Source organism: Bos indicus, chromosome 18 (genome assembly GCF_029378745.1).
Source record: "Bos indicus isolate NIAB-ARS_2022 breed Sahiwal x Tharparkar chromosome 18, NIAB-ARS_B.indTharparkar_mat_pri_1.0, whole genome shotgun sequence".
NCBI classification, from domain to species: Eukaryota; Metazoa; Chordata; class Mammalia; order Artiodactyla; family Bovidae; genus Bos; species Bos indicus.
In genome coordinates, this window is record NC_091777.1 from 61,638,963 (window position 1) to 61,663,970 (window position 25,008).

Here is a 25,008-nt window from a genome sequence, read left to right on the forward strand (position 1 = left end):
GGGGGCTAATCCTCTCTGCTTCATGGTGCCTTCTAAATGTCCTGCTCTGCTTTTGTGGGAAAAGAGATGGATTCAGCTGTGTGATGTTGGGTGAATAGGGATTGCTGTTCATGTTGCCTTCATACCTCTAATTCAGGTATCACTCAGACCAGAATTTAAGCAAGAACAGAGGAAGAAACTGAGATGGAGCTTATAGTCAAAGAAAGGTCTTTGGACTCTGTACTTGAAGCCGACACCTCAAGGATTCTAAAGAGTCTGTGGTTCCGTCCCAGCACCATCCCCACCTGGAAATCTGGCCAGATTGTCTATGGATGTGCCTTCCTGCTTGGTGAGCAGCGGGACTTCTCTTTGGTGATACTCTGAAATTGCCAGGATGGATAGGAATGTATATTTGTCTATTGAGTCTTGGAAATACGATGTCCGTTCCTGATGTGGGCAGCCTGGGGAAGGGTGTGACCCGAGGTCTTGACGTCTTTGTTTTTGTTTTCCGGGTCCAGCCTGTTGTCCTCCACCTTGACCCTTGCAGTACTCCTGCTGACCATCCTGAGCCTGATCCTGGACCAGTGGCCCAGCCAGGTGTTCTCTGGAGACCCCGTGCTCACAACAGTGGCTGTGCTGCTGCTGCTGCTCATCACTGGGGTCACGGTCATCATCTGGAGGCAGCCCCAGGACCCCACTACTCTTCACTTCAGGGTAGGTGACCTCATGTGCCTAAAGTGTCCACCTTGAGTGAAGGAGGTCTGTGTGCTTTAGGTCTAAGCTTCCTTTTTTGGACCAGGAAAGAAGGGGAGTTGCTGAAACCTATGGACCCTTCCCTGATCCACACTCAGTGCTTTACATGCACTATCTAAGTAGGCACTGAACACACAGCCTGAATGGCACTGAACTTGTCCCTCCCACATGGGATAGAATCTCCCTTTCAGATGCCTAGGCTGTGTTCAGGGATGAACTGATGCTGCCCACAGGTCCATGCTTTGCCTTTCCACCCACTGGTAAGCATCTTTGTGAAAGTTTACCTGATGGTGCACATGACCACTTGGACCGGCGTCCTATTTGGCATCTGGATGGGGATTGGTAAGTGATTTTTTGGAGTCAAGAGGCCTCTTGGGTGACTGAACCCAATCCTCTTCCTACCACCTCTCCCCTAAATTGTGTCAGATTCCATAAGAGGAGGCCTATCGGGCATTTATAAGTGAGGAGAGCATCTGTTTTTGCTTCTCATCTTCTCATTTCCCTACTAGGATTTACCATATACTTTGGATATGGGATCCGACACAACTTGGAGGAGAACACTGAGCAACACACCAGCCTCCAACTCCTAATTACTGGACAAAAACATCCCTGGTGCTGAGTCATCCTAACCACAGGAGAGAGATGCTGTGTGGAATCCCTCCACGCCCTGGAGGATCTGCTGGTTCGAGGGGCACTGTGAGCCTCTATGGACGTGAAGGTGGAATGCATTTACAGCCGTGTATTTATTGCTAGTGGACAAAGTGACTTTAATGCTGCAAATGCTGAAGGAAACATTTACAAGCATAATAGACATCCAGAAAAGGGATTTTCATGAAAAATGTACAAAAATGTAACCAGAAACCAGAGAAAGAAATGAAGTATTAACTTGAACATAAGCAGTTCCTTCTTGGGCCTGTTTCCAGTGAAAACACATAGATTGTCACATGGGAAGGAAACAGAGGTAACCATATATTGTGACAAGAGCGGTACTTTAGGGGGTTTCCCTGGCGTCCAGAGATTAGGACTTCCCTTTTAAAGCAGGGGGTGCAGGTTCAGTCCCTGGTCATGGGACTAGGATCCCATATGCCTCACAGCCAAAACACCAAAACATAAAGCAGAAGCAATAAAGACTTTAAAAATATTTTAAAAATCTTATTAAAAAAAAAAAAAAAAAAAGGTTGCACTTTAGGGAATTCCCTGGAGGTCCAGGATTTAGGACGCAGCACTTTCACGGCCATGGTTGGTCAGGGTTCATTCCCTGGTTGGCGAACTAAGATCCTGTAAACTGTGCAATGTGGCCAAAAATTAAGAAAAAAACATAAATGTAAATTTTAAAAAAGAGTTGCATTTTAAATATGAGAAAGCAGATGGGTTGGAAGCAGAAGGAAAGGAAGAGATACACTGTGCAAACAATAACACAAGAAAGATGTATAGCCATATTAATATCAGGTGAAGGAGAATTTAAGAAAAAGAGAATAATAATACATAAAATGGATTGTTTTACTCAGGAAGAGAAATGGTCATTTTCATCTTTCCAGCCAGCTTTGCTGCTGCTGCTGCTGCTAAGTCACGTCAGTGGTGTCCGACTCTGTGCGACCCCATAGAGGGCAGCCACCAGGCTTCCCCGTCCCTGGGATTCTCCAGGCAAGAACACTTGAGTGGGCTGCCATTTCCTTCTCCAGTGCATGAAAGTGAAAAGTGAAAGGGAAGTCGCTCAGTTGTGTCTGACTCTTCACGACCCCATGGACTGCAGCCTACCAGGCTCCGCCATCCATGGGATTTTCCAGGCAAGAGTACTGGAGTGGGGTGCCATTGCCTTCTCCCCCGGCCAGTTTTACTGAGACATATATCACACTGTATAATAAGCACTTTACTTTTCTGTCACAGACTTTTAGAATTACATAGTAGAGTTGATGAAGAAAAGTTCTTTAATTGGAAAAATAAAAACCCTGCATTACCAGAAGTGAGGAAAGAGGGTTGGGAAGTAATGGTTGGTTGATGAATGGTTATGGCTGGGTGGAACTAAAAGACAGGAAGTGGAACTAGAGAAGTAAAAATAAAAAGATGTTACTGAAGAAAATAATGCTTGAAACGGAGATTATGGACATGGAAGACATTGGTAATCATGAAGTAGAGGACTGTTTGTGGGAATGAGCAGCTGCAGTAGAGAGAAGGGGAGATGGAGGTCAAGAAACTGAGCAGCAAGGTTAATAAATGAATTTCAAAATAGAAGACGATGAACAGGAAAATTCTGCATGTTCACTGTCTTGCAAGGTCTACTGAAATACAGACTTGGGAAACAATGGAGACTGAAACTGTTGGATGAAACTTTGATGGAAGAGGCTGATATCACCTGATTGCTGTTTTTCCCTTACCGCTGGGGGACAGCCAGATATCCCGTGTTACCCAGTGTGCTGTAACAGGCAACACAGAACACCGCCCAGAACAGAGTCCTGATGAAAAACTGAATCAGAAAGTCATCAAGCCTCTAGATCAACCACAGCTCATCATGAACATAAGGGATAGATTCACATTTCCACTGGAAACACAATCAGCCAAACCAGAATGTTGACAATTCCCCAGGGCAGAAGAATGGTCCAGTGTTTATACCAATTAAATGTATGATCCACAGCCATAAACAGGAAATTATTTGACTCAATTCTAATGAGGTGAATGGACGTAGAGCCTTTAATACAGAGTGAAGTAAGTCTGAAAGAGAAGAACCAATATTCTACATTAACGCATATATATAGAACTAGAAAGATGGTGGTACTGATGAGCCTATCTGTAGGGCAGCAATAGAGACACAGACATAGAGAACAGACTTGTGGGCACAGTGGGGGAAGGAGAGGGTGGACGAATTGAGAGAGGAGAATTGAAACATTTCCATTTTCGGATATTGAAGAATCCTTGAATCCCTGGGATGAAGCCCACTTGGTCATGCTGTATGATCTTTTTAATGTGTTGTGGATTCTGATTGCTAGAATTTTGTTAAGGACTTTTACATCTATGTTCATAGTGATATTGGCCTGTAGTTTTCTTTTTTTGTGGCATCTTGGTCAGGTTTTGGAATTAGGGTGACAGTGGCCTCATAGAATGAGTTTGGAAGTTTACCTTCCTCTGCAATTTTCTGGAAGAGTTTGGGTAGGATAGATGTTACGTGAACGTGAAGTCGCTCAGTCGTGTCCGACTCTTTGTGACCCCATAGGCTGTAGCCTACCAGGTTCCTCTGTCCATGGGATTTTCCAGGCAGTAGTACTGGAGTGGATTGCCATTTCCTTCTCCATGGATAGTTGTTAGCTTTTCTCTAAATTTTTGGTAGAATTCAGTTGTGAAGCTGTCTGGACCTGGGCTTTTGTTTGCTGCAAGATTTCTGATTACAGTTTCAATTTCCGTGCTTGTGATGGGTCTGTTAAGATTTTCTATTTCTTCCTGGTCCAGTTTTGGAAAGTTGTATTTTTCTAAGAATTTGTCCATTTCTTCCACGTTGTCCATTTTATTGGCATATAATTGCTGATAGTAGTCTCTTATGATCCTTTGTATTTCTGTGTTATCTGTTGTGATCCCTCCGTTTTCATTTCTAATTTTATTGATTTGATTTTTCTCTCTTTGTTTTTTGATGAGTCTGGCTAATGGTTTGTCAATTTTATGTATCCTTTCAAAGAACCGGCTTTTGGCTTTGTTGATTTTTGCTATGATCACCTTTTTTTCTTTTGCAATTATTTCTGCTATAATTTTAAAGATGTCTTTCATTCTACTAACCCTGGAGTTCTTAATTTCTTCCTTTTCTAGTTGCTTTAGGTGTAGAGTTAGGTTATTTATTTGACTTTTTTCTTGTTTCTTGAGGTATGCCTGTATTGCTATGAACTTTCCCCTTAGCACTGCTTTTACGGTGTCCCATAGATTTTGGGTTGTTGTGTTTTCATTTTCATTCATTTCTATGCATATTTTGATTTATTTTTTGATTTCTTCTGTGATTTGTTGCTTCTTCAGAAGCGTGTTGTTCAGTCTCCATATATTGGAATTTTTAATAGTTTTTCTCCTGTAACAGATCTAATCTTACTGCATTGTGGTCAGAAAGGATGCTTGGAATGATTTCAATTTTTTTGAATTTACCAAGGCTAGATTTATGGCCCAGGATGTGATCTATCCTGGAGAAGGATAGAAAACTATAAAACACTGGTGAAAGAAATCAAAGAGGACACTAACAGATAGAGAAATATACCACGTTCATGGATCGGAAGAATCAATATACTGAAAATGAGTATACTACCCAAAGCAATCTAGAGACTCAATGCAATTCCTATCAAGCTACCAATGGTATTTTTCACAGAGCTAGAACAAATAATTTCACAATTTGTATGGAAATACACAAAACCTCGAATAGCCAAAGCAATCTTGAGAAAGAAGAATGGAACTGGAGGAATCAACCTGCCTGACTTCAGGCTCTACTACAAAGCCATAGTCATCAAGACAGTATGGTACTGGCACAAAGACAGAAATATAGATCAATGGAACAAAATAGAAAGCCCAGAGATAAACCCACGCATCTATGGACACCTTATCTTTGACAAAGGAGGCAAGAATATATAATGGAGAAAAGACAATCTCTTTAACAAGTGGTCCTGGGAAAACTTGTAAAAGGATGAAACTAGAACACTTTCTAACATCATACACAAAAATAAACTCAAAATGGATTAAAGATCTAAACATAAGACCAGAAACTATAAAACTCTTAGAGGAGAACATAGGCAAAACACTCTCCAACAAACATCACAGCAAGATCCTCTATGACCCACCTCCCAGAATATTGGAAATAAAAGCAAAAATAAACAAATGGGATCTAATTAAAATTAAAAACTTCTGCACAACAAAATAAACTATAAGCAAGGTGAAAAGACAGCCTTAAGAATGGGAGAAAATAATAGCAAATGAAGCAACTGACAAACAACTAATCTCAAAAATATACAAGCAACTCCTGTAGCTCAATTCCAGAAAAATAAACGGCCCAATCAAAAAATGGGCCAAAGAACTAAATAGACATTTCTCCAGAGAAGACATACAGATGGCTAACAAACACATGAAAAGATGCTCAACATCACTCATTATCAGAGAGTTGCAAATCCAAACCACAATGAGGTACCATTTCACGCCAGTCAGAATGGCTGAGATCCAAAAGACTACAAGCAATAAATGTTGGAGAGGATGTGGAGAAAAGGGAACCCTCTTACACTGTTGGTAGCAATGCAAACTAGTAGAGCCACTATGGAGAACAGTGTGCAGATTCCTTAAAACACTGGAAATAGAACTGCCATACGACCTAGCAATCCCACTGCTGGACATACACACTGAGGAAACCAGAATTGAAAGAGACACGTGTACCCCAATGTTCATCGCAGCCCTGTTTATAATAGCCAGGACATGGAAGCAACCTATATGTCCATCAGCAGATCAATAGATAAGAAAGCTGTGGTACATATACACAATGGAATATTACTCAGCCATTAAAAAGAATATATTTGAATCAGTTCTAATGAGGTGGATGAAACTGGAGCCTATTATACTGAGTGAAGTAAGCCAGAAAGAAAAACACCAATAAAGTATACTAACGCACATATATGGAATTTAGAAAGATGGTAATGATAACCTTGTATGGGAGACAGCAAAAGAGACACAGATGTACAGAACAGTCTTTTGGACTCTGTGGGAGAGGGAGGGGGTATGATTTTGGAGAATGGCATTGAAACATGTATAATATCATATAAGAAACGAATCGCCAGGTGGGATGACCCAGAGGTATAGTATGGGGAGGGAGGTGGGAGGGGGCTTCAGGATTGGGAACACGTGTACACCGTGGCGGATTCATGTTGATGTATGGCAAAACCAATACAATATTGTAAAGTAATTTGCCTCTAATTAAAATAAATAAATTTAATTTAAAAAAAGAAACATTTCCATTACCAGGTGTAAAACAGATCGCTAATGGGAAGTTGGTCTATGACCCAGGGAGCTCAGACCCAGTGCTCTGTGACAACCTAGAGGGGTGGATGGGGTGGGAGGTGGGAGAGGAGGCCCAAGAGGGAGGGGACGTACGTGTACCTATGGCTAATTCACGACGATGTGTGGCGGAAACCAATAAGCCATTGTAAAGCAATTATCCTCCAATTAAAAATTAAAAAAAAAATGATGTGTGAAATGGATTTCAGATAAACTGTCTCCAGTGCCCCCTGTTGTAAAGTGGGCAGTGCTCTTTCCTTCTTAGTCTCTGATGCCTATTTTAGTTCCTGGCACATAGTCGTCTCTATGGCAACATTAAATGCTTGAATTCTGTCCACTACTTCCTTTACCTGGCCACACATTTTATTCAGTAGCAACATCATATTGTGGGAACAGTTAAACTTTGCTGCTCTTGGAACACAAACACTTCCCCACTTTATCTTCTTAGGTTTTTTGACCGAAGTCTGCCAAAAAGACACAGAAAAGACAAATTACCAGGAGGAAGGATTATATGCAGGAGACAACCAAAGTATAACTTGCTAAATGATTAAAGCTGCAGGCTTCTGTACATAACTTAGTAGAGGGGTGTAGGAAGAAAAAGCTTTTATGGGAAGAATAAATGGATTTCTTTGGGAAAGACAAATTAAGAAATCAGAGATGAGATGCTTTGTAATAATATTTGTGTCTGCAGGTATGAGTGGTCTTTCCAGTTTCTTCAGGCTAGAAAACTCCCAGAGAGCAAAATTAAAAAAAAAAAAACAATGTAAATGTCTCTGTTTTTAATTGAAGGATAATTGCCTTACAACTTTGTATTGGTTTCTGCCATACATCTGCATGAATCAACCATGGGCAGACATGTGTCCCCTTCCTCTTGAGCCTCCCTCTCACTTCCCACCCTATCCCACCCCTCTAGGTGTCACAGAGCATCAGGTCTGAGCTCCCTGCATCATACATATTTCCACCGGCCATCTGCTTTACATATGATCACATGTATGTGTCCATGCTCCTCTCTCAATGTGTCCCACCCTTTCCTTCCCCCACTGTGTCCACGATTATTGTCCTAATTTTACTCACCATTGGGCTCTTGGGAGCCGTTGGGCACAGCCTCTCCTCAGAGAGGGACTTTCTGGCAGCTGTACTTACCAGAACTTTCTGCTTTAAGTCTGATAAGGGAGGCTCCGAGAAGGCTTCTTTCTGCATCCGTTGTATCTCCAATGTCTTCTTTTAGTAATCCCCCTGACTACTGAGCCTGTGCTCTAGACCCCTGTGCCACAGCTGAAGCCTGTGACCCTAGGGTCTGTGCTCCCCAACAAGAGAAGCCTGAGCACCGCGGCTAGAGAGCAGCCTCCCCACCATCACTGCAACTGGAGAAAGCCCCCGCAGCATGAAGACCCTGCCCAGCCAACAAGAAACACAGAAGTGCCTCAGATGGTAAAGACTCCGCCTGCAATGCAGGAGACCCTGGTTCAAATACAGGGTTTGGGAAGATCCCCTGGAGAAGAAAATGGCAACCCACTCCAGTATTCTTGCCTGGAGAATCCCATGGACAGAGGACCCTGGCGGGCCACAGTCCATGGACTCACAGAGTCAGACCCGACTGAACGACGAACACTAGACTTTTTTTTTTTTTTTTAACCACCTCTGGGGATTCAAGTGCATCCTCACTCAACAAACTAAAACTTTCTGAAATAGGTTAAGCCTCTTTCTTCTTGTGTAGCAGTTTTTCTTTTCTTTTAAACTTACAATATTGTAAATCAACTATACTTCATTGTTAAAAAAAGAAGCAAATGTGAGAGTCCATCAAGTACTGCATCTATGTCTCCTTTTGCTGGTTTGTGCCCAGTGTTCTAGCATGTGGGTCACTTGACTTGGGTCAGAATATAGTCACCACTTCACTAGCATCCTCCAAAGCTGCAACATTTCCCTCTCACTCTCGGGTTTTCCTTCCAGGAGGAGCAGGGCTCCTGATCTCTTGCATCGTTTTCCTTCTCCGTCTCTGTGCTCAGCTCTCCCAACAAACAGAGCTCCCTGAAGAAGCAGTCCAAGTCACACCCCCTTTACCCTCTTCCATCCTTTTGTGCAAGGCTGGGTGCAGGCGCGATGCTGGTTCCATGTTTGTGTTGCTTGAATTAACATCAGAGTCGTTAAGCTCCCCTTCTCCTGGTTGGGGTCCAGCTGGGCTTGTGTGTTCCCCCGCGCTGGAGTGTCTCAGGTCATGTGTAGACAGTGGGTATCCAGCAAGAGGACTGGGAGGGAGCAGGGTTGTAAGTCGGGTCCCAAGTCTTACAGCTCACATGTCTCATGGTCCTTTATGATCAAATGAGTTCAAGTGTCCATGGAAAGAATCAATATACAATCTAACAGGAATAAAAGAGTTTTACTTGAGCCAAGCTGAGCACTATAGCTTGGGAGGCAGCCTCTTAAATAACTCTGAAGAACTGCTCTGGTTTTCTTTTCTTTTTTGGCCCTGCTGCATGGCGTGTGGGACGAGGGGAGTGTGCAGGGTCCTTAGTTCATACCAGGGATCGAACCCATGCCCACTGCAGTGAACACACAGAATACTGCCAGGGAATTCTCAGAACTGTCCCACTGAAGCATGGTTTCCGGCACAGTCTTATGCCTCATCCAACAGAGAACATACATCACACACGACAGGGTGTATTCTTTCAAGTTTCAAAAAGAAACAGACTTAGTATGTAGACAGTGAGACAGCAGGGCCCTGGTATCCGGAAAGGGAACCTTATCTTGGAGGGAGTGTTAACATGGACACCATGAGAAGGGAGATGCTCATTCTTATCTTCAAACCAGATGCTCTTTACCTAAATGGTTAAAGCAGATGAGCTGTGAGGGTTAGACAGGCTGTTTTAGTTCACACACAGTTCAAGATGAACCATGTATAGGCCAAATGACTTTCCCATTGAAAATATTCAATATGTGAACATTTTCTCCATCACAAGCAGATAAAAATCTTAGGACTTTATGATCTAGCAATTCTACCTGTGAGGATATACCCAAAAGAGCTGAGAGTACACCCATGGTCATAGCAGCATTTTTCACAATAATTAAAACATGAAAGCAACCCAAGTGCCCACTGACCAGATATGCACCAATAATAGAGTACTATACAGTACTAGAAAGGCAGGGAATTCTAACACATGAGGGATGCACCTTGTCGATATCATACTCAGTAAAATAAGCGTGACTACACTTGAGAACTATTGTGTGATTCCATTTAAGTGAAGGCTCTGGAGTCATCAGATTCACAGAGACAGAAAGTAGATGGTGATCGCCAGGAACCGGAAAAGGAAAAAGAAGGAATTGTTGTTTAATAGAAATAGAGATTCAGCGTTGACAGATGAAAAATGTTCTGGAATTTGGTTGCACAAAATGTGAATATACCTAACATGACTGAGGGGCTTTCCAAGTGGCACTAGTAAAGAACCCGGGGGCCCATGCAGGAGATGTAGGAGACCTGGACTCAATCCCTGGGTTGGGAAGATCCCCAGGAGGAGGAAATGGCAACCCACTCCAGTATTCTTGCCTGGAGACTCCCACGGAGAGCAGCCTGGCAGAGTTGCAAAGAGTCGGACGTGACTCAAGTGACTCAGCACACACACACAAAACATGATTGAACTGGACACTTAACATGAATTAAACGGTAAATTTTGTTGTGTGTACTTTACTACAACAAAGAAAACATCTCAGGGCCTTCCCTGGTGGTAGAGAATCTGCTTGTCACTGCAGGGGACTCAGGTTTGATCCCTGATCAAGGAAGATTGAACATGGTGTGGAGCAACTAAACCTGTGCCCTGCAATTCCTGAGCCCGTTCTCTAGAGCCAGGACTACTGAGGCCACAAGACACAGCTAGTGCAGCCCGCCCGCCCAGAGCCTGTGCTCCACAACAGGAGAAGTCGCAGCTGTGAGAAGCTCCTGCACCGCCGCAGAGTAGCCCCCACTCGCTGTGACTAGACAAAGCCTGCGCGCAGCCACAAAGACCAAGCACAACCAATTAATAATCTAATTAATTAATAAAAAAATCATCTTAACTACTTAAAAAAAAAACCAAAACCCTCTCAGAACCTCCCCCGAGGGTAACCACAGAGGAGTCAGGGCTGATAGCAACAGAACAGATGGTCCCCGCCCGCCCAACCCTACCCCCACCCCCACCCCCACCCCAACAACCCAGGGGTGAGGACTGTGTTCTGTGCTCAGGACTCCCTGCTTCAGTTTTTGGAGATGTCTCAGCTCCAGCCCCGCACGGCTTACCCTCAGCCTCCCTGACTGACCCAGTGCTCCAGGCTCTGCTCCAAGGATCCAGTAAGTCTTGGATCACCCTCTTCTGTAGGAGACTGGGTGCTGAGTTCACATCCTCCTAAAGAGACCTCTGCAACCCTAGAGTGGAGGGGGTCAGCCCGGCTCCAGCCTGAGGGTGGAGAGACCCATTTTACAGATAAAAACAGGAGCTGGGAGCTCTTGTGTTTTGTGTGAGAATCAGTGGTGGGGGGTGGCCAGCGGGAGGGCAGGTTGGATCAGTGCCTGGAGGTTCTTGCACGTGTGCTAAGTCACTTCAGTCATGTCTGACTCTTTGTGACCCTATGGACTGTAGCCCGCCAGGCTCCTCTGTCCATGGAGATTCTCTAGGCGAGAATACTGGAGTAGGTTGCCATTTCCTCCTCCAGGGGTTCTTCCCAACCCAGAGATCGAACCAGCGTCTCTTACATCTCCTGCATTGGCAGGCAGGCTCTGTATCACTCACTTTTTTTTTTTTGAATGATGCTCAAACAATAGTGAAGATTATCTTTATACAGGGCTTATGATATATGGGCCATCCACTTCGGTCTCTTGTATACCGTCCACCTTTTGAATCTATGAGTTCCTCATCTGCTGAAATGAGGGAACTGTAAAGAACTTGCATATCAGCAGATGTTGGTGTCTGTAGGTGACGATGGTAGGTTGTTGTTCAGTCACTCAGTCATGCCCGTCTCTTCACGACCCTGTGGACTGTAGCACACCAGGCCTCCCTGTCCTTCACCATCTCCCGAGTTTGCTCAAGTTAATGCTATGTTGATTTGTATTCAATCACCTTAAGGTTTGTACACCCAGCAACACTTTGAAGCTGGTCTCTATTATTTATCATTGGCAATAACAACAGCAAAAAGGTAGTAAAATATACATGACATCATATTTACCATCATAACCATTCTTTTCAAAATTCAGCCCCAACACCCACATGCTTCTTTGGATCTTAGTTCCCCCACCAGGGATCAAATGCAGGTCCATGGTAGTGAAAGTTCTCACTCCGAGCCACTGGACTGCCAGGGAATTCCCACCTACATCATTTTTAAGTGTACAGTTCACTAATGTTAAGTGTATTTACATTGCTGTCCAGCCAATCTGAAGAGCTCTTTTGTATCTTGTAAAATGGAAACTGTGCCCCATTTAACAATACCTCCCCATTTCCCCCTTAACCCCTGGCAAACCACCATTCGATTTTCTGTCTCTATGGCTTTGACTCCTCTCGATACGTCATAGAAATGGGACCATACAATATTTGTATATTGGCGAGTGGCTTAAGGGTGGCTCAGATGGTAAAGAATCTGCCTGCAATGCAGGAGATCTGGGTTCAATCCCTGGGTTAGGACGATCCCGTGGAGGAGGACATGGAAACCCACTCCAGTATCCTTGTCTAGAGAATCCCATGGACAGAGGAGTCTATTGGGGTTGCAAAGATGTGACTGAGCAACTAACACACACAGACAAGGGAGTGACAGGAAGCTTTTCCCAAGCCTTTTGGGTCTTAATTACCTTTAGCTCATAAAGAATCCTTGAGTTAAAATGGCACATTTGGGAAGACATATTCTTGTACCCCTCACTTCTCTTCAAGCAAATCTTTGAGTAATCTTGAAACATTAAAAATCTTCTTTATTTTAAGAAACCAAAGTTCCCACAGAGAGAACTTGCCCAGTGTGTCCTTTTACCACCTGCTCCCCATCCCTCCATTCCTCTGTGGAATTGAGCTTCCAGGGTCAAGGGCAGATGGACATCATTGATGACTTCATGCCTTGCTTTTTCAGCAGATCGTAACCCCCTCAACTATGTCTACGATGCTGGGTCAGTATCTTCGCCAGTTTGGTCAGAAACTGGTCCGCAGGAAGCCACAGTTCAGGGAGGAACCTGAGAGTTCCGAGACTCCTCCTCCGAACACCCTGGACCTGGTGGTGATAGGTTTGGACAACATGTTGGGAGCTGGCATATACATCCTGATTGGAGGAGTGGCCAAATACGTAGCTGGACCAGCAATCATCCTTTTCTTACTGGTGGCCGGCCTGACTACTGTGTTGTCTGGGCTGTGTTATGTCGAGTTGGCAGCTAGAGTAGAAAGACCTGGTACTGTGTATTTCATCAGCTATGTCACAATGGGACAACTGTACGTCTTCATCACTGGCTGGAACCTCTTACTCTATTTAATTATTGGTGAGATGATGGGGAGCGGGGAGAAGTGGGCCTTAAGATGGAGAACGTTGGAGAGATGAGTGGGGGCTTCACTCATTCATCAGAACTCTGTTATCCACCTTCGGGGCAGGGTTGGGAGAAGGGTAATGGTGGCAGGAAAACTGCACAACCTCGTTGCATGCAGGTCTGTCCTGCTTTCCTTAAGTGATGGACCGAGAAACCAGAGGAAAGGGAACTGTAGGGAGCGGGTGAGAGGGAGGCACGTCCCTAGGCTTATCCTCTGACCACAGTGAAGTCTTTGCTGAGCTGTTGCCTTCCTGGATTTTCCCTTACACCTCAACTTAAAAATTCAACTCTGATCTAGTCCCTCCTATTCTCATTTACCTGTGTTTCTTTGTTTTCCATCACTTCTATCTTCTAGAATATTAAATAGTTGGCCCTTTTGTGAACCACCTGGGTCTCCCCTGTCCACCCCATGAGAAGAAACTCTTTGAGATCAGGTGTATTTTTGCTCACCTCCTGCCCCAAATATCTCACATGGTGCATAATAGGGGCTCAGTTTCTGTCTGCTTGTAAACATTCCTTCTTCTGTTGCTGCAGCCATTGCCTGTATAGCCCGGGCCTGGAGCTCCATCTTTGACAGCCTGATTGGGAACCACATCTCTGAGGCATTAGAGGGAACTTTCTCTCTGCAAATGCCCTACTTCCTGGCCTCATTTCCAGACTTTCTTGCCCTGGGCCTGGTGCTGCTGCTCACAGGTGAGAAGGGACAAGAGACAGAAAGGGAAGAACGGGGTATGGAGGGGGAGCTGGCATGGGGAAGGCTTAGGGTGGCAGAAGGGTGGGGAATTAAGACTGGGAAAAAGGGTTTGGAATAAGAGAGAGGAAGGCAAGACAGAGAGCATTTTTTCTACCCTTGGACTATTGGTAATTTAGATTGGATCATTCTTTGGTGTGGGCTGCTGTCCTGTACATTTTCTGTTTTTTTAAAGAAAATGTTGTTGGGAAATTCCCTGGTGGTCCAATGGTTAGGACACTGTGCTTTCACTGATGAAGTTTTGAGCTCAATCCCTGTTCAGGGAACTAAGATCTCACATGCCAAGAGGGGTACCCCCAAAAAAATCATTCTTGGATGTTGAGTAGCATCTATGATCTTTATGTACTAGGTACCAGTGACACCCAACCCCGAACTGTGACAATTGGGATGTCAACAGGCAGGGCCAATGTCTCTTGGAGCAAAAAATCACCCCAGCTGGTAATCATTTACCTACACCAACAAGTTTCTTCCTCTGTACTGAGATCAAAGCTATGTGTTTTGTTTTTTTTTTTTTAACTGAGAGGAAACTCATGTCAATATAACCATTTTATTGTTTTTCCCAGCTTTAAGTAAGTGTTAGTCACTCAGTCGTGCCCAACACTTTTCCATGGAGTACAGTCCACCAGGCTCCTCTGTCCATGAGATTTTCCAGGCAAGCATACTGGAGTGGGTTGCCATTTCCTTTTCCAGGGGATCTTCCCAACCTAGGGGTCAAACCCAGGTCTCCTGCACTGCAGGCAGATTCTTTATTGACTGAGCTACAAGGGAAGATATAATTCACTTCATGCAAAATAGATGGGGAAAACGTGGAAACAGTGAGAGGCTTTATTTTCTTGGGTTCCCAAATCACTGCAGATGGGGACAGCAGCCATGAAATTAAAAGGCACTTGCTCCTTGGAAGGAAAGCTATGACAAACCTAGACAGTATATTAAAAAGCAGAGGCATCACTGCTGACAAAGGTCCATCTAGTCAAAGCTATGGTTTTTCCATTAGTCATGTACCGATGTGAGAGTTGGACCATACAGAAGGCCGAGTACCAAAGAATTGAGGCTTTTGATTGTAGTGCTGGAGAAGATTCTTGAGAATCTCTTGGGCTGCAAGGAGATCCAATCAGTCCATCCTAAAGGAAATCATTTCTGAATATTTATTGGAGGAACTGATGCCGAAAACATAAGCTCCAATACTTTGGCCACCTGATGAGAAGAATGGACTCATTGGAAAAGACCCTGATGTTGAGAAAGACTGAGGGCAGGAGGAGAAGGGGACGACAGAGGATGAGATGGTTGGACGGCATCGTTGACTCAATGGACATGAGTTTGAGCAATCTGTGGGAGATAGTGAAGGACAGGGGAGCCTGGAGTGCTGTAGTCCATGGGGTTGCAGAGAATCAGACATGACTGAGTGACTGAACCACAACAACAGCTGACAAACAGCATTGTAAAAGTTTAAGATGATTTGATAGACATGGATATTGTGAGATGATGGTCACAGTAAGAAAATATCCATCAGCAGGTGTCCAATTCAGCGGCACTTAGTACATTCCCAGTGCTGTGTAACCACCACCCCCATCCAGTACCAAACGTTTTCATTACAGCAAAAGGAAACCATGTACCCACTGAGCAGTCACTGTCCATCTGTCCACAACCACCAACCACCAGCCCTGGGCAACCACTCATCTGCTTTCTGTCTCTATGGATTTAGTTATTGATTTCTCTAGCATCACTGCAATGCATGGGGAACTCCCAGACCAGGGATTGAACCTCTGCTCCCTGTAGTGGAAGCTCAGAGTCTTAACCAATGGATTGCTAGGGGAGTGCTGGATTTAGTTATTTTGTTGTCTCATTTTCCATTTTTCCCACAGGACTCCTGGCTCTGAGAGTTTATGAGCCAACCCTGATTCACAAAGTGTTCACAGGCTTGAACATTTTGGTCCTTAGCTTCATCATCCTCTCTGGCTTCATTAAGGGAGACTTGCACAACTGGAAGCTCACGGAACAGGACTACACATTGGCTGCAGCTGGATCTGGTGATGCCTACAGGTTAGGAGGGCACCCTTGGTTGTATTAATGCATGTGTGTGTGGTGTGCAGAGTTGGGAATATGCTGGGGACTAATGAGACCTGGAGTGATGTCCAAGCGTGGGGGTTCCTGGAGCCCAGGACCTGTGGTACTAAGGGAGGAACCCAGTAGAGATGGCTGAACACAGCTCACCTACATTCTTCCTCTTTGCTTCTCTCACCATAGCTTGGGCCTTCTGGGTTCTGGAGGGTTTGTGCCTTTTGCTTTTGATGGAATTCTCCAGGGAGCAGCTACATGTTTCTACGCATTTGTTGGTTTTGCTGGCATTGTCAATGCAGGTAACATGGGCATCGTGTGTCCCATTGGGGTTTGGGAACAGAATGGGCTGCCCTTGGACATAGGGGTGGTTAGAAGGTTAGGTTGCTTTTGAAGGTTGAAGAGTAAAGTGAGTTTGGTGTTTACTGACCCAATACCTTCTCCGGAAGGGAGAAAAGCCAGCAATCCTCAGTGGTCCATGCCCTTGGCTGTCGTGATCTCCTTCTTCATCTGCTTTTTGGTGTGTTTTGGTGTCTCGGCGGCCCTCACCCTCATGGTGCCCTACTACCTGATTCAGTTTGAGAGCCCCTTGCTGCAGGCTTTCATCTATGTTGGGTGGAACTCTGCCAAATATGTCATGGCTGTTGGCACCCTCTCCATTCTTTTATACAGGTCAGTGTCATGGTTTTCTCCTCACCTACTGTCAGATGCTTGGGTATCCCCGGCCCTTGGGACTGAGAGATGAGAGAGAAAGACATCTTGCCCCAGGTAGACCAGGGAGCAAAAGCCCCGGTCTCTCCTGCTTCTGTACCTTCTCACACATTCCCATTTTCTCTTCCAGCCTTCTGAGTATCATGTTTATCATGTCTCAGTTGACCTATGCAATGGCAGAGGATGGGCTCCTTTTCTGGGGACTTGCCTGGATCCCTGCCTCTACCGATGCCCACACCATCATTATCTGCACCACCGATGCCCGCATCATTGTCCACACCGTTGCCCCCACAGGAATCCCCATGATGGCCGTCTTGGTTCCTGGAACTCTTGCAGGTGAATAAACAAAACTCACCCTTTTAAAATCATACTTCTTAACTTGTGTATTTCCAGTGGTTTCTAACTCTCCCCCCACCGTCTTTGCTCCCTCATCCCAGCGGTCATGGCGTTACTCTTCGACTTCACTGACCTGGTGGACCTCATGTCATTTCAGTCCCTGCTCGCTCACTCCCTGGTGACATTTTCTGTCCTTGTCCTCAGGTGAGATCCCATGACACGTTGACTGGGGCGGGGGGATGCGGTCTTTGACTTGTAAGGGTTGATGGGGAGGGAATCATCTTCTACCTTCATGCTGCCCCCTCAATGTCCTGTACCATTGATTGGGGAAAGAGAGGCATTAGGCAGACTGATGTTGGATCAGCAGTAGGTGCTGTTACTAATATTGCCTTAGTATTTCAAATTCAGGTATCAACCAGCCCAGAACGGAAACAAGAAGGAGAAAACAGAGGAGGAAACTGAGACGAAGCCTGAAGTTGAAGGAGGTCCTTTGGAATCTGAACCTGAAGCAGGAACCTCAAACATTCTACAGAGTCTGTGGTTCCCTCCCAGCACCATCCCCACCCGGAAATCTGGCCAGATTGTCTATGGATGTGCCTCTCTGGTTGGTGAGCAGTGGGATTTCTCTTTGGTCATATTCTGAAATTGACAGGATGGTACTGGAGTGTGTATTTTGTCAGTTGAGGAGTCTTGGAGATATGATGGCTCTTTCTGATGTGGGCATCCTGGGGAGGGATGTGACCTAAGGTCCTGACATCTTCGTTTTCTGAGTTCAGCCTGTCCTCCACCTTGACCCTTACAGTTCTTCTGCTGATAATCCTGAGCCTGATCCTGTATCGTTGGTCCAGCCAGGTGTTCTCTGGAGACCCCGTGCTCACAACAGTGGCTGTGCTGTTGCTGCTTCTCATCACTGGGGTCACGGTCATCATCTGGAGGCAGCCCCAGAACCCCAGTACTCTTCCGTTCAGGGTAGGTGACCTCATGTGCCCAAAGGGTCCACCTCGAGTGAAGGAGGTCTGCGTGCTTTAGGTCTAAACATCCTTTGCTGGACAGGCAATGAGGGGATTTACTGAAACCAATGGACTGTTCCCTGATCCACACTCAGTGCTTTACAAACTCAGTCTCACTAAGCACTGAGCACACAGTCTGAGTAGAACTGGAGTTTTCCTGCCCACAAGGGGTAGGGTCTCCCTTTTAGACATCTGGGGTGTGTTCAGGAATGAACTGACTTTGCTCACAGGTCCCTGCTTTGCCTGCCCTCTTCCTGGTGAGCACCTTTATGAATGTTTACTTAATGATTCAGATGACCACTCGGACCTGGGCCCAATTTGGCATCTGGATGGCGATTGGTGAGTGGTTTTCTGGGCTACAGAGGCCTCTTGAGTGACGGAGTCCATTATTCTTCTTACTACCTCTCTCCTAAACTGTGTCAGACACCATGATAGGAGCCCTATTGGGCATCTGTAAGTGAGGAGAGCACCTACTTTCCCTTCTCACTGTCTCATTTCCCTACTAGGATTTGCCATATACTTTGGATATGGGATCCAACACAGCCTAGGGGAGAACAGTGATCAACAGCCAGCAGCCTCCACTTCTCAGACTTAACAGAAACATCCCTAGTGGTGAATTGTCTTAACTAGAGGACATAGATGCTGTGTGGAATCCCTCCATGCACTGGAAGATCTGCTGGTTCGAGGGGCACTGTGAGCCTCTAAGGTCGTGAAGGTGGAATGCATTTACAGCCGTGTATTTATTGCTAGTGGACAAAGTGACTTTAATGCTGTAAATGCTGATGGAAACATTGAAAAGCATAATACACATCCAGAAAAATGAATTTTCATGAAAAATGTACAAAAATGTAACCAGAACCAGAGGAAGAAATAAAATATTAACTTGAACATAAGCACGGCCTCCTTGTGCCTGTTTCCAGTGAAAACACATAAACTGTCACGTGGGAGGAAACACAGGTAGCCACATATTGTGACAAGAAAGTCAAAGTCGCTCAGTCGTTTCCGACTCTTTGTGACCTCGTGGACTATACAGTCCATGGAACTCTCCAGGCCAGAATACTGGAGTGATCAGCCTTTCCCTTCTCCAGGGGATCTTCCCAACTCAGGGATGGAACTTAGGTCTCCCACATTGCAGGCAGATTCTTTACCAGTTGAACTACCAGGGAAGCCCAAGATACTAGAGTGGGTAGCCTATCCCTTCTCCAGCGGATCTTCCTGAGCCAGGTATTGAACCAGGGTCTCCTGCATTGCAGGTGGATTCTTTACCAACTGAGCTACCAGGGAAGCCCATCTTATGACAAGAGTTGCACTTTAGGGGGCTTTCCTGGTCATCCAGTGGTTAAGACCTGGCCTTCCTATGCAGGGGGTGCCCGTTTGATCCCTGGTTGTGGAACTAAGATCCCACATGCCTCATGGCCAAAAAACCAGAACATATAATGGAAGCAATAAATACTCTAAAAATGGTCCACATAAAAAATATATATATTAAAAACAAAAGAAAAAGAGTTACACTTAGGGTATTCCCTGGAGGTCCAGGAGTTAGGACTCCGCACTTTCACTGCCTTGGCCAGGGTTCAGTCCCCAGTCGGGGAACTAAGATTCTAAAAACTGTGCAATGTGGCCAAAAAATAAGAAAAAGAGATTAAAAATGAATTTAAAAGAAAGAATTTCACTTTTTAAAAAAAAACTGAAAACCCAATCAGCTTTATTTAATATGTCATGACTTTAAACATATTCTCATACTGCTTTTTTTTTTCTGACAGAGCTTATAAAATGTCCATTTTATTTTTTCTTTAAATATTTGATAGAATTTAAGCAGAGAAGTCATCTGAGCCTCAGCTTTGCTTTGTGGGAGGATTTTTAATTACCAATTCATGTTCCTGTTATATGGCAACTCAAATCTTTCTTTAGAAAAAAGAGCTGCAATTTAAACATGAGAAAAGAGACATGTTGGAAGTAGAAGGAAAGGAACAGATGCATCATGCAAACAGTAACATAGAAAGCTAGCACAGCAATATAAATATCAGACAAAGTAGATATTAAGAAAAAGAGCACAATAACAGATAAGGTGGGTTATTTTACAGTGAGAAAGATAATTAGTCGTTTTCATCTTTTCCTCCAGCTTCCCTGAGATACAGAATCACACTGCGTAATAAGCACTTTACTCTTCTGTCATAGACCCTAAGAGTTACACAGTAGAGTTGATGAGGAAAACTTCTTAATTGAAAACAAACAAACAAAGAAAAACCTCCTGCATTGCCAGAGGTGGGTGAAGGGGATGGGAAGTAGTGGTTGGTTGATAAATGGTTACAGTTGAGTGGAACTAAAAGATGGGACATGAAACAGGGAAGTCAAAATAAAAAGGTGTTGCTGCAAACAGAATGCTTGCAATTGAGATTATAGACATTGAAGATGTTGGTAATAATGAGGTGGAGGACGGTTTGTGGGAACGAGCAACTGAAATACAGTGAAGGAGAGCTGGAGTTCAAGATACTGAGTAGCAAAGATTTTCAGTTCATTTCAGTTGCTCAGTCATGTGTGACTCTTTGTGACCCCATGGAATGCAGCACGCCAGGCCTCCCTGTCCATCACCAACTCCTGGAGTTTACGCAAACTCATGTCCATCGAGTTGGTGATGCCATCCAACCATCTCATCCTTTGTCATCCCCTTCCCCTCCTGCCTTCAATCTTTCCTAGCATCAGGGTCTTTTCAAATGAGTCAGCTCTTCGCATCAGGTGGCCAAAGTATTGTCACTAGAACAAACCAAAGTTATTAAATGAATTTAAAAATAGATGGAGGAGGATGAACAGAATTAGGCAAAGTCACTGCCTTGCAAGTTCTAATGAAATTAGATTTAGGACACAATTAATATGACTGATTCTGTCAGGTGAAACTCTGAATGAGGAGGCTGACATCACCTGATGGCTGTTCTTCCCTTACTGCTGGGGGACAACCGGATATCCCGTATTACCCAGGGTGCTGTAACAGGCAGCACAGAACACCGCCTGGAACACAGTCCTGATGAAAAGCTGAATCAGAAAGTCATCAAGCCTCTAGATCAACTACAGCTCATTGTGAACATAAGGGACAGATTCACATTTCGAGTGAAAACACAGTCAACCAAAACCAGAATGTTGACAATTCTCCAGGGCAGAAAAATGGTGCACTTTTTATATTGATTAAATAGCCTTTCACAGCCATAAAAAGGAATGCATTTGACTCAGTTCTAATGAGGTGGATGGACCTAGAGCTTTTAATACAGAGTGAAGTAAGTCAGAAAGAGAATAAATCTTATATCTTAACACATATGTATGGAATCTAGAAAGATTGTGGTACTGAGGAACCTATCTGTAGGGCAGCAGTAGAGACACAGTCATAGAGAACAGACTTGTGGGCACAGTGGGGGAAGGAAAGGGTGGGACGAATTGAGAGAGGAGCACTGAAACATATCCATTACCAGGTGTAAATTAGATCACTAATGGGAAGTTGGTCTATAACACCGGGAGCTCAGACCCAGTGCTCTGTGACAACCTAGAGGGGTGGATGGGGTGGGAGGTGGGAGAGGAGACCCAGGAAGGAGGGGACATATGTGTACCTATGGCTGATTCATGGCGATGTATGGTGGAAACCAATGTAATATTGTAAAGCAATTATCTTCCAATTAAAAATAAATAAATTTAAATATAAATAAATAAATAAACGATATGACCCAAAGTGAAGAGCCAATACAGGCATATCTCAGAGATGTTGAGTCATTGGGGTCATAAAGAGTCAAACACGAGTGAGCAACTGAATTGCAGTATTTTACAACTGGTAAGCAGAATTGCAATTTCTCCTTGGAGGCATTATGCCCCCTAGAGGCTAATTGGCATGACAGTTGGACAGTGTCTAAACTCTCGACAACACCTTAAACCACTTTATTCCACTGTGTGTAGTTGGATTTTTGAAAAAAAATTTTTTTACAGTATTATGAGTCAACTATACTTCAATTAAAAAAAAGAAGTTAATGTAAGAGTCAACTACTACATTTAAGTCCTGTTTTGACGGTCTGTGTCCAGGGCCTTATCTTAGGGGTTACTTGATAGATTTCAGAATCTAGTCAGCCCTTCACCACTCCACTTCCCGCTCCCTGGTTTTCCTTCCTGAAGACTGGAGCTCCTTACCTCTTACATCCCGTTTCCCTCCTTGCCTGTGTGCTCAGCAAACAGAACTCCTTGAAGAAGAAGACAAGGAGGACACCTTCCCATTTACCCTCTTCCACCTTTTTGTGCAAGGCTGGACGCAAGTGCGATGTTTATTCAATGCTGTGCTGCTTGAATTAATATCAGATGTTAAATTCCCCTCCTCCTGGTTGGGGTCCAGCTGGGCTTGGGGTGCACCCACACTGGAGTCTCTCAGGTCATGTGCAGACTGTAGGGAGTTGAGAAGTGTAAGAGGACTGGGAGGGAGCAGGGTTTGAGTGGGACCCCCAGTTTCACAGCCCCTACCCCGCAGGGTCCTTGGTGATCAAAAATTCAAGCAGCCAAAGAAATAATCAATAAACAATCTATAATGGGAATAGGGAAGCATTTTGTTTGAAGCAAATTGAGGATTATACTCTAGAGACAGATGCTCAGCTAACTCTGAGGAACTGCTTTCTTGAAGCACCTTTTTCAATACTGTCTTATACCTTGTCTGACCAAAAAGCAAACACCACTCATGACAGGGTGCTCTCCTTCAAGGTTTCAAGAGACAAACTAGTGCACAGACAGTGAGATGACAGGACCCTGGTGTCTAGGAAGGGAACTTTACCTTCCAAGGCATGGACCTGTGAGAAGACAGTTGCTCATCCTTATCTTCAAAACAGAGTTTTTAAAAATTAATTTAATTATTTTAATTGGAGGCTAATTACTTTACAATATTGTAGTGGTTTTTGCCAAACATTGACATGAATCAGCCTCAGACGCAAATGTGTTCCCCATCCAGAGCCCCCCTCCCACGTCCCTCCCCATCCCATCCCCCAGGGTCATCCCAGTGCACCAGCCCTGAACACCCTGTCTCATTCATCAAACCTGGACTGGCAATCTGCTTCACATATGATAATATACACGTTTCAATGCTATCCTCTCAAATCACCCCACCCACACCTTCTCCCACAGAGTCCAAACAACTGTTCTTTACACCTGTGTCTTTTACTGTCTCACATATAGGGTCATCGTTACCATCTTCCTAAATTCCATATATATGCGTTAGTAACTGTATTGGTGTTTTTCTTCCTGACTTACTTCACTCTGTATAATAGGATCCAGCTTCATCCACCTCATTAGAACTTATTCAAATGCATTCTTTCAATGGCGGAGTAATACTCCATCGTGTATATGTACCACCGCTTTCTTATCCATTCATCTGCTGATGGACATGTAGGTTGCTTCCATGTCCTGGCTACTATAAACAGTGCTGCGATGAACATTGGGGTATACGTGTCTCTTTCAATTCTGGTTTTCTCAGTGTGTATGCCCAGCAGTGGGATTGCTAGGCCGTATTGCAGTTCTATTTCCAGTGTTTTAAGGAATCTCCACACTGTTCTCCACAGTGGCCGTACTAGTTTGCATTCCCACCAACAGTGTAAGAGCTTTCCCTTTTCTCCACACCCTCTCCAGCATTTACTGTTTGTAGACTTTTTGTTAGCAGCCATTCTGACCAGCATGAGATGGTACCTCATTGTGGTTTTGGTTTGCATTTCTCTGATAATGAGTGATGTTGAGCATCTTTTCTTGTGTTAGCCATGTGTATGTCTTCTTTGGAGAAATGTCTGTTTAGTTCTTTGACCCATTTTTTGATTGGGTCATTTATTTTTCTGAAATTGAGCGCAGGAGCTGCTTGTGTATTTTTGAGATTAATTCTTTGTAAGTTGCTTTGTTTGCTATTCTTTTCTCCAATTCTGAAGGCTGTCTTTTCACCTTGTTTATGGTTTCCTTCGTTGTGCAAAAGCTTTTAGGTTTAATTAGGTCCCATTTGTTTATCTTTGCTTTTATTTCCATTACTCTGGGAGGTGGGCCATAGAGGATCCTGCTGTGATTTATGTCAGAGAGTGTTTTGCCTATGTTTTCCTCTAGGAGTTTTATAGTTTCTGGTCTTACATTTACATATGTAATCCATTTTGAGTTTAGTTTTGTGTATGGTGTTAGAAAGTGTTCTAGTTTCATTCTTTACCAAGTGGTTGACCACTTTTCTCAGCACCACTTGTTAAAGAGATCATCTTTTCTCCATTGTATATTCTTGCTTCCTTTGTTAAAGATAAGGTGTCCATAGGTGCATGAATTTATTTCTGGGCTTTCCATTTTGTTCCATTGATCTATATTTCTGTCTCTTTACCAGTACCATACTGTCTTGATGACTGTAGCTTTGTAGTATAGTCTGAAGTCAGGCAGATTGATTCCTCCAGTTCCATTCTTCTTTCTCAAGATTGCTTTGGCTATTCGAGGTTTTTTGTATTTCCATACAAATTGTGAAATCATTTGTTCTAGGTCTCTGAAAAACACCATTGGTAGCTAGATAGGGATTGCATTGAACGTGTAAATTGCTTTGGGTAGTATACTCATTTTCAGTATATTGATTCTTCCAATCCACAAACATGGTATATTTCTCCATCTATTTGTGTCCTCTTTGATTTCTTTCATCAATGCTTTATAGTTTTCTATATATAGGTCTTTTCTTTCTTTAGGTAGACTTATTCCTAAGTATTTTATTCTTTTTTTGCAATGGTGAATGGAAGTTTTTCCTTAATTTCTCTTTCTGTTTTCTCATTGTTGGTGTATAGGAATGCAAGGGATTTCTGTGTGTTAATTTTATATCCTGCAACTTTACTATAGTCATTGATTAGCTTTAGTAATTTTCTGGTGGAGTCTTTAGGGTT

The 25,008-nt window shown here is 44.0% G+C and overlaps 1 protein-coding gene across 1 annotated transcript; it reads left to right on the plus strand.

Annotated features, from left to right (window-relative positions):
* The first annotated feature begins 16,872 nt into the window (after positions 1-16,872).
* LOC139177364 (cationic amino acid transporter 3-like) lies at positions 16,873-18,962 on the plus strand. The gene is made up of 6 exons (XM_070772453.1): positions 16,873-17,102; positions 17,204-17,306; positions 17,511-17,710; positions 17,905-18,071; positions 18,343-18,451; positions 18,619-18,962. Exons 1-6 carry the CDS (start codon positions 16,910-16,912, stop codon positions 18,705-18,707), a joined length of 861 nt encoding a protein of 286 aa, XP_070628554.1. The 5' UTR covers positions 16,873-16,909; the 3' UTR covers positions 18,708-18,962.
* The last annotated feature ends 6,046 nt before the right edge of the window (positions 18,963-25,008 follow it).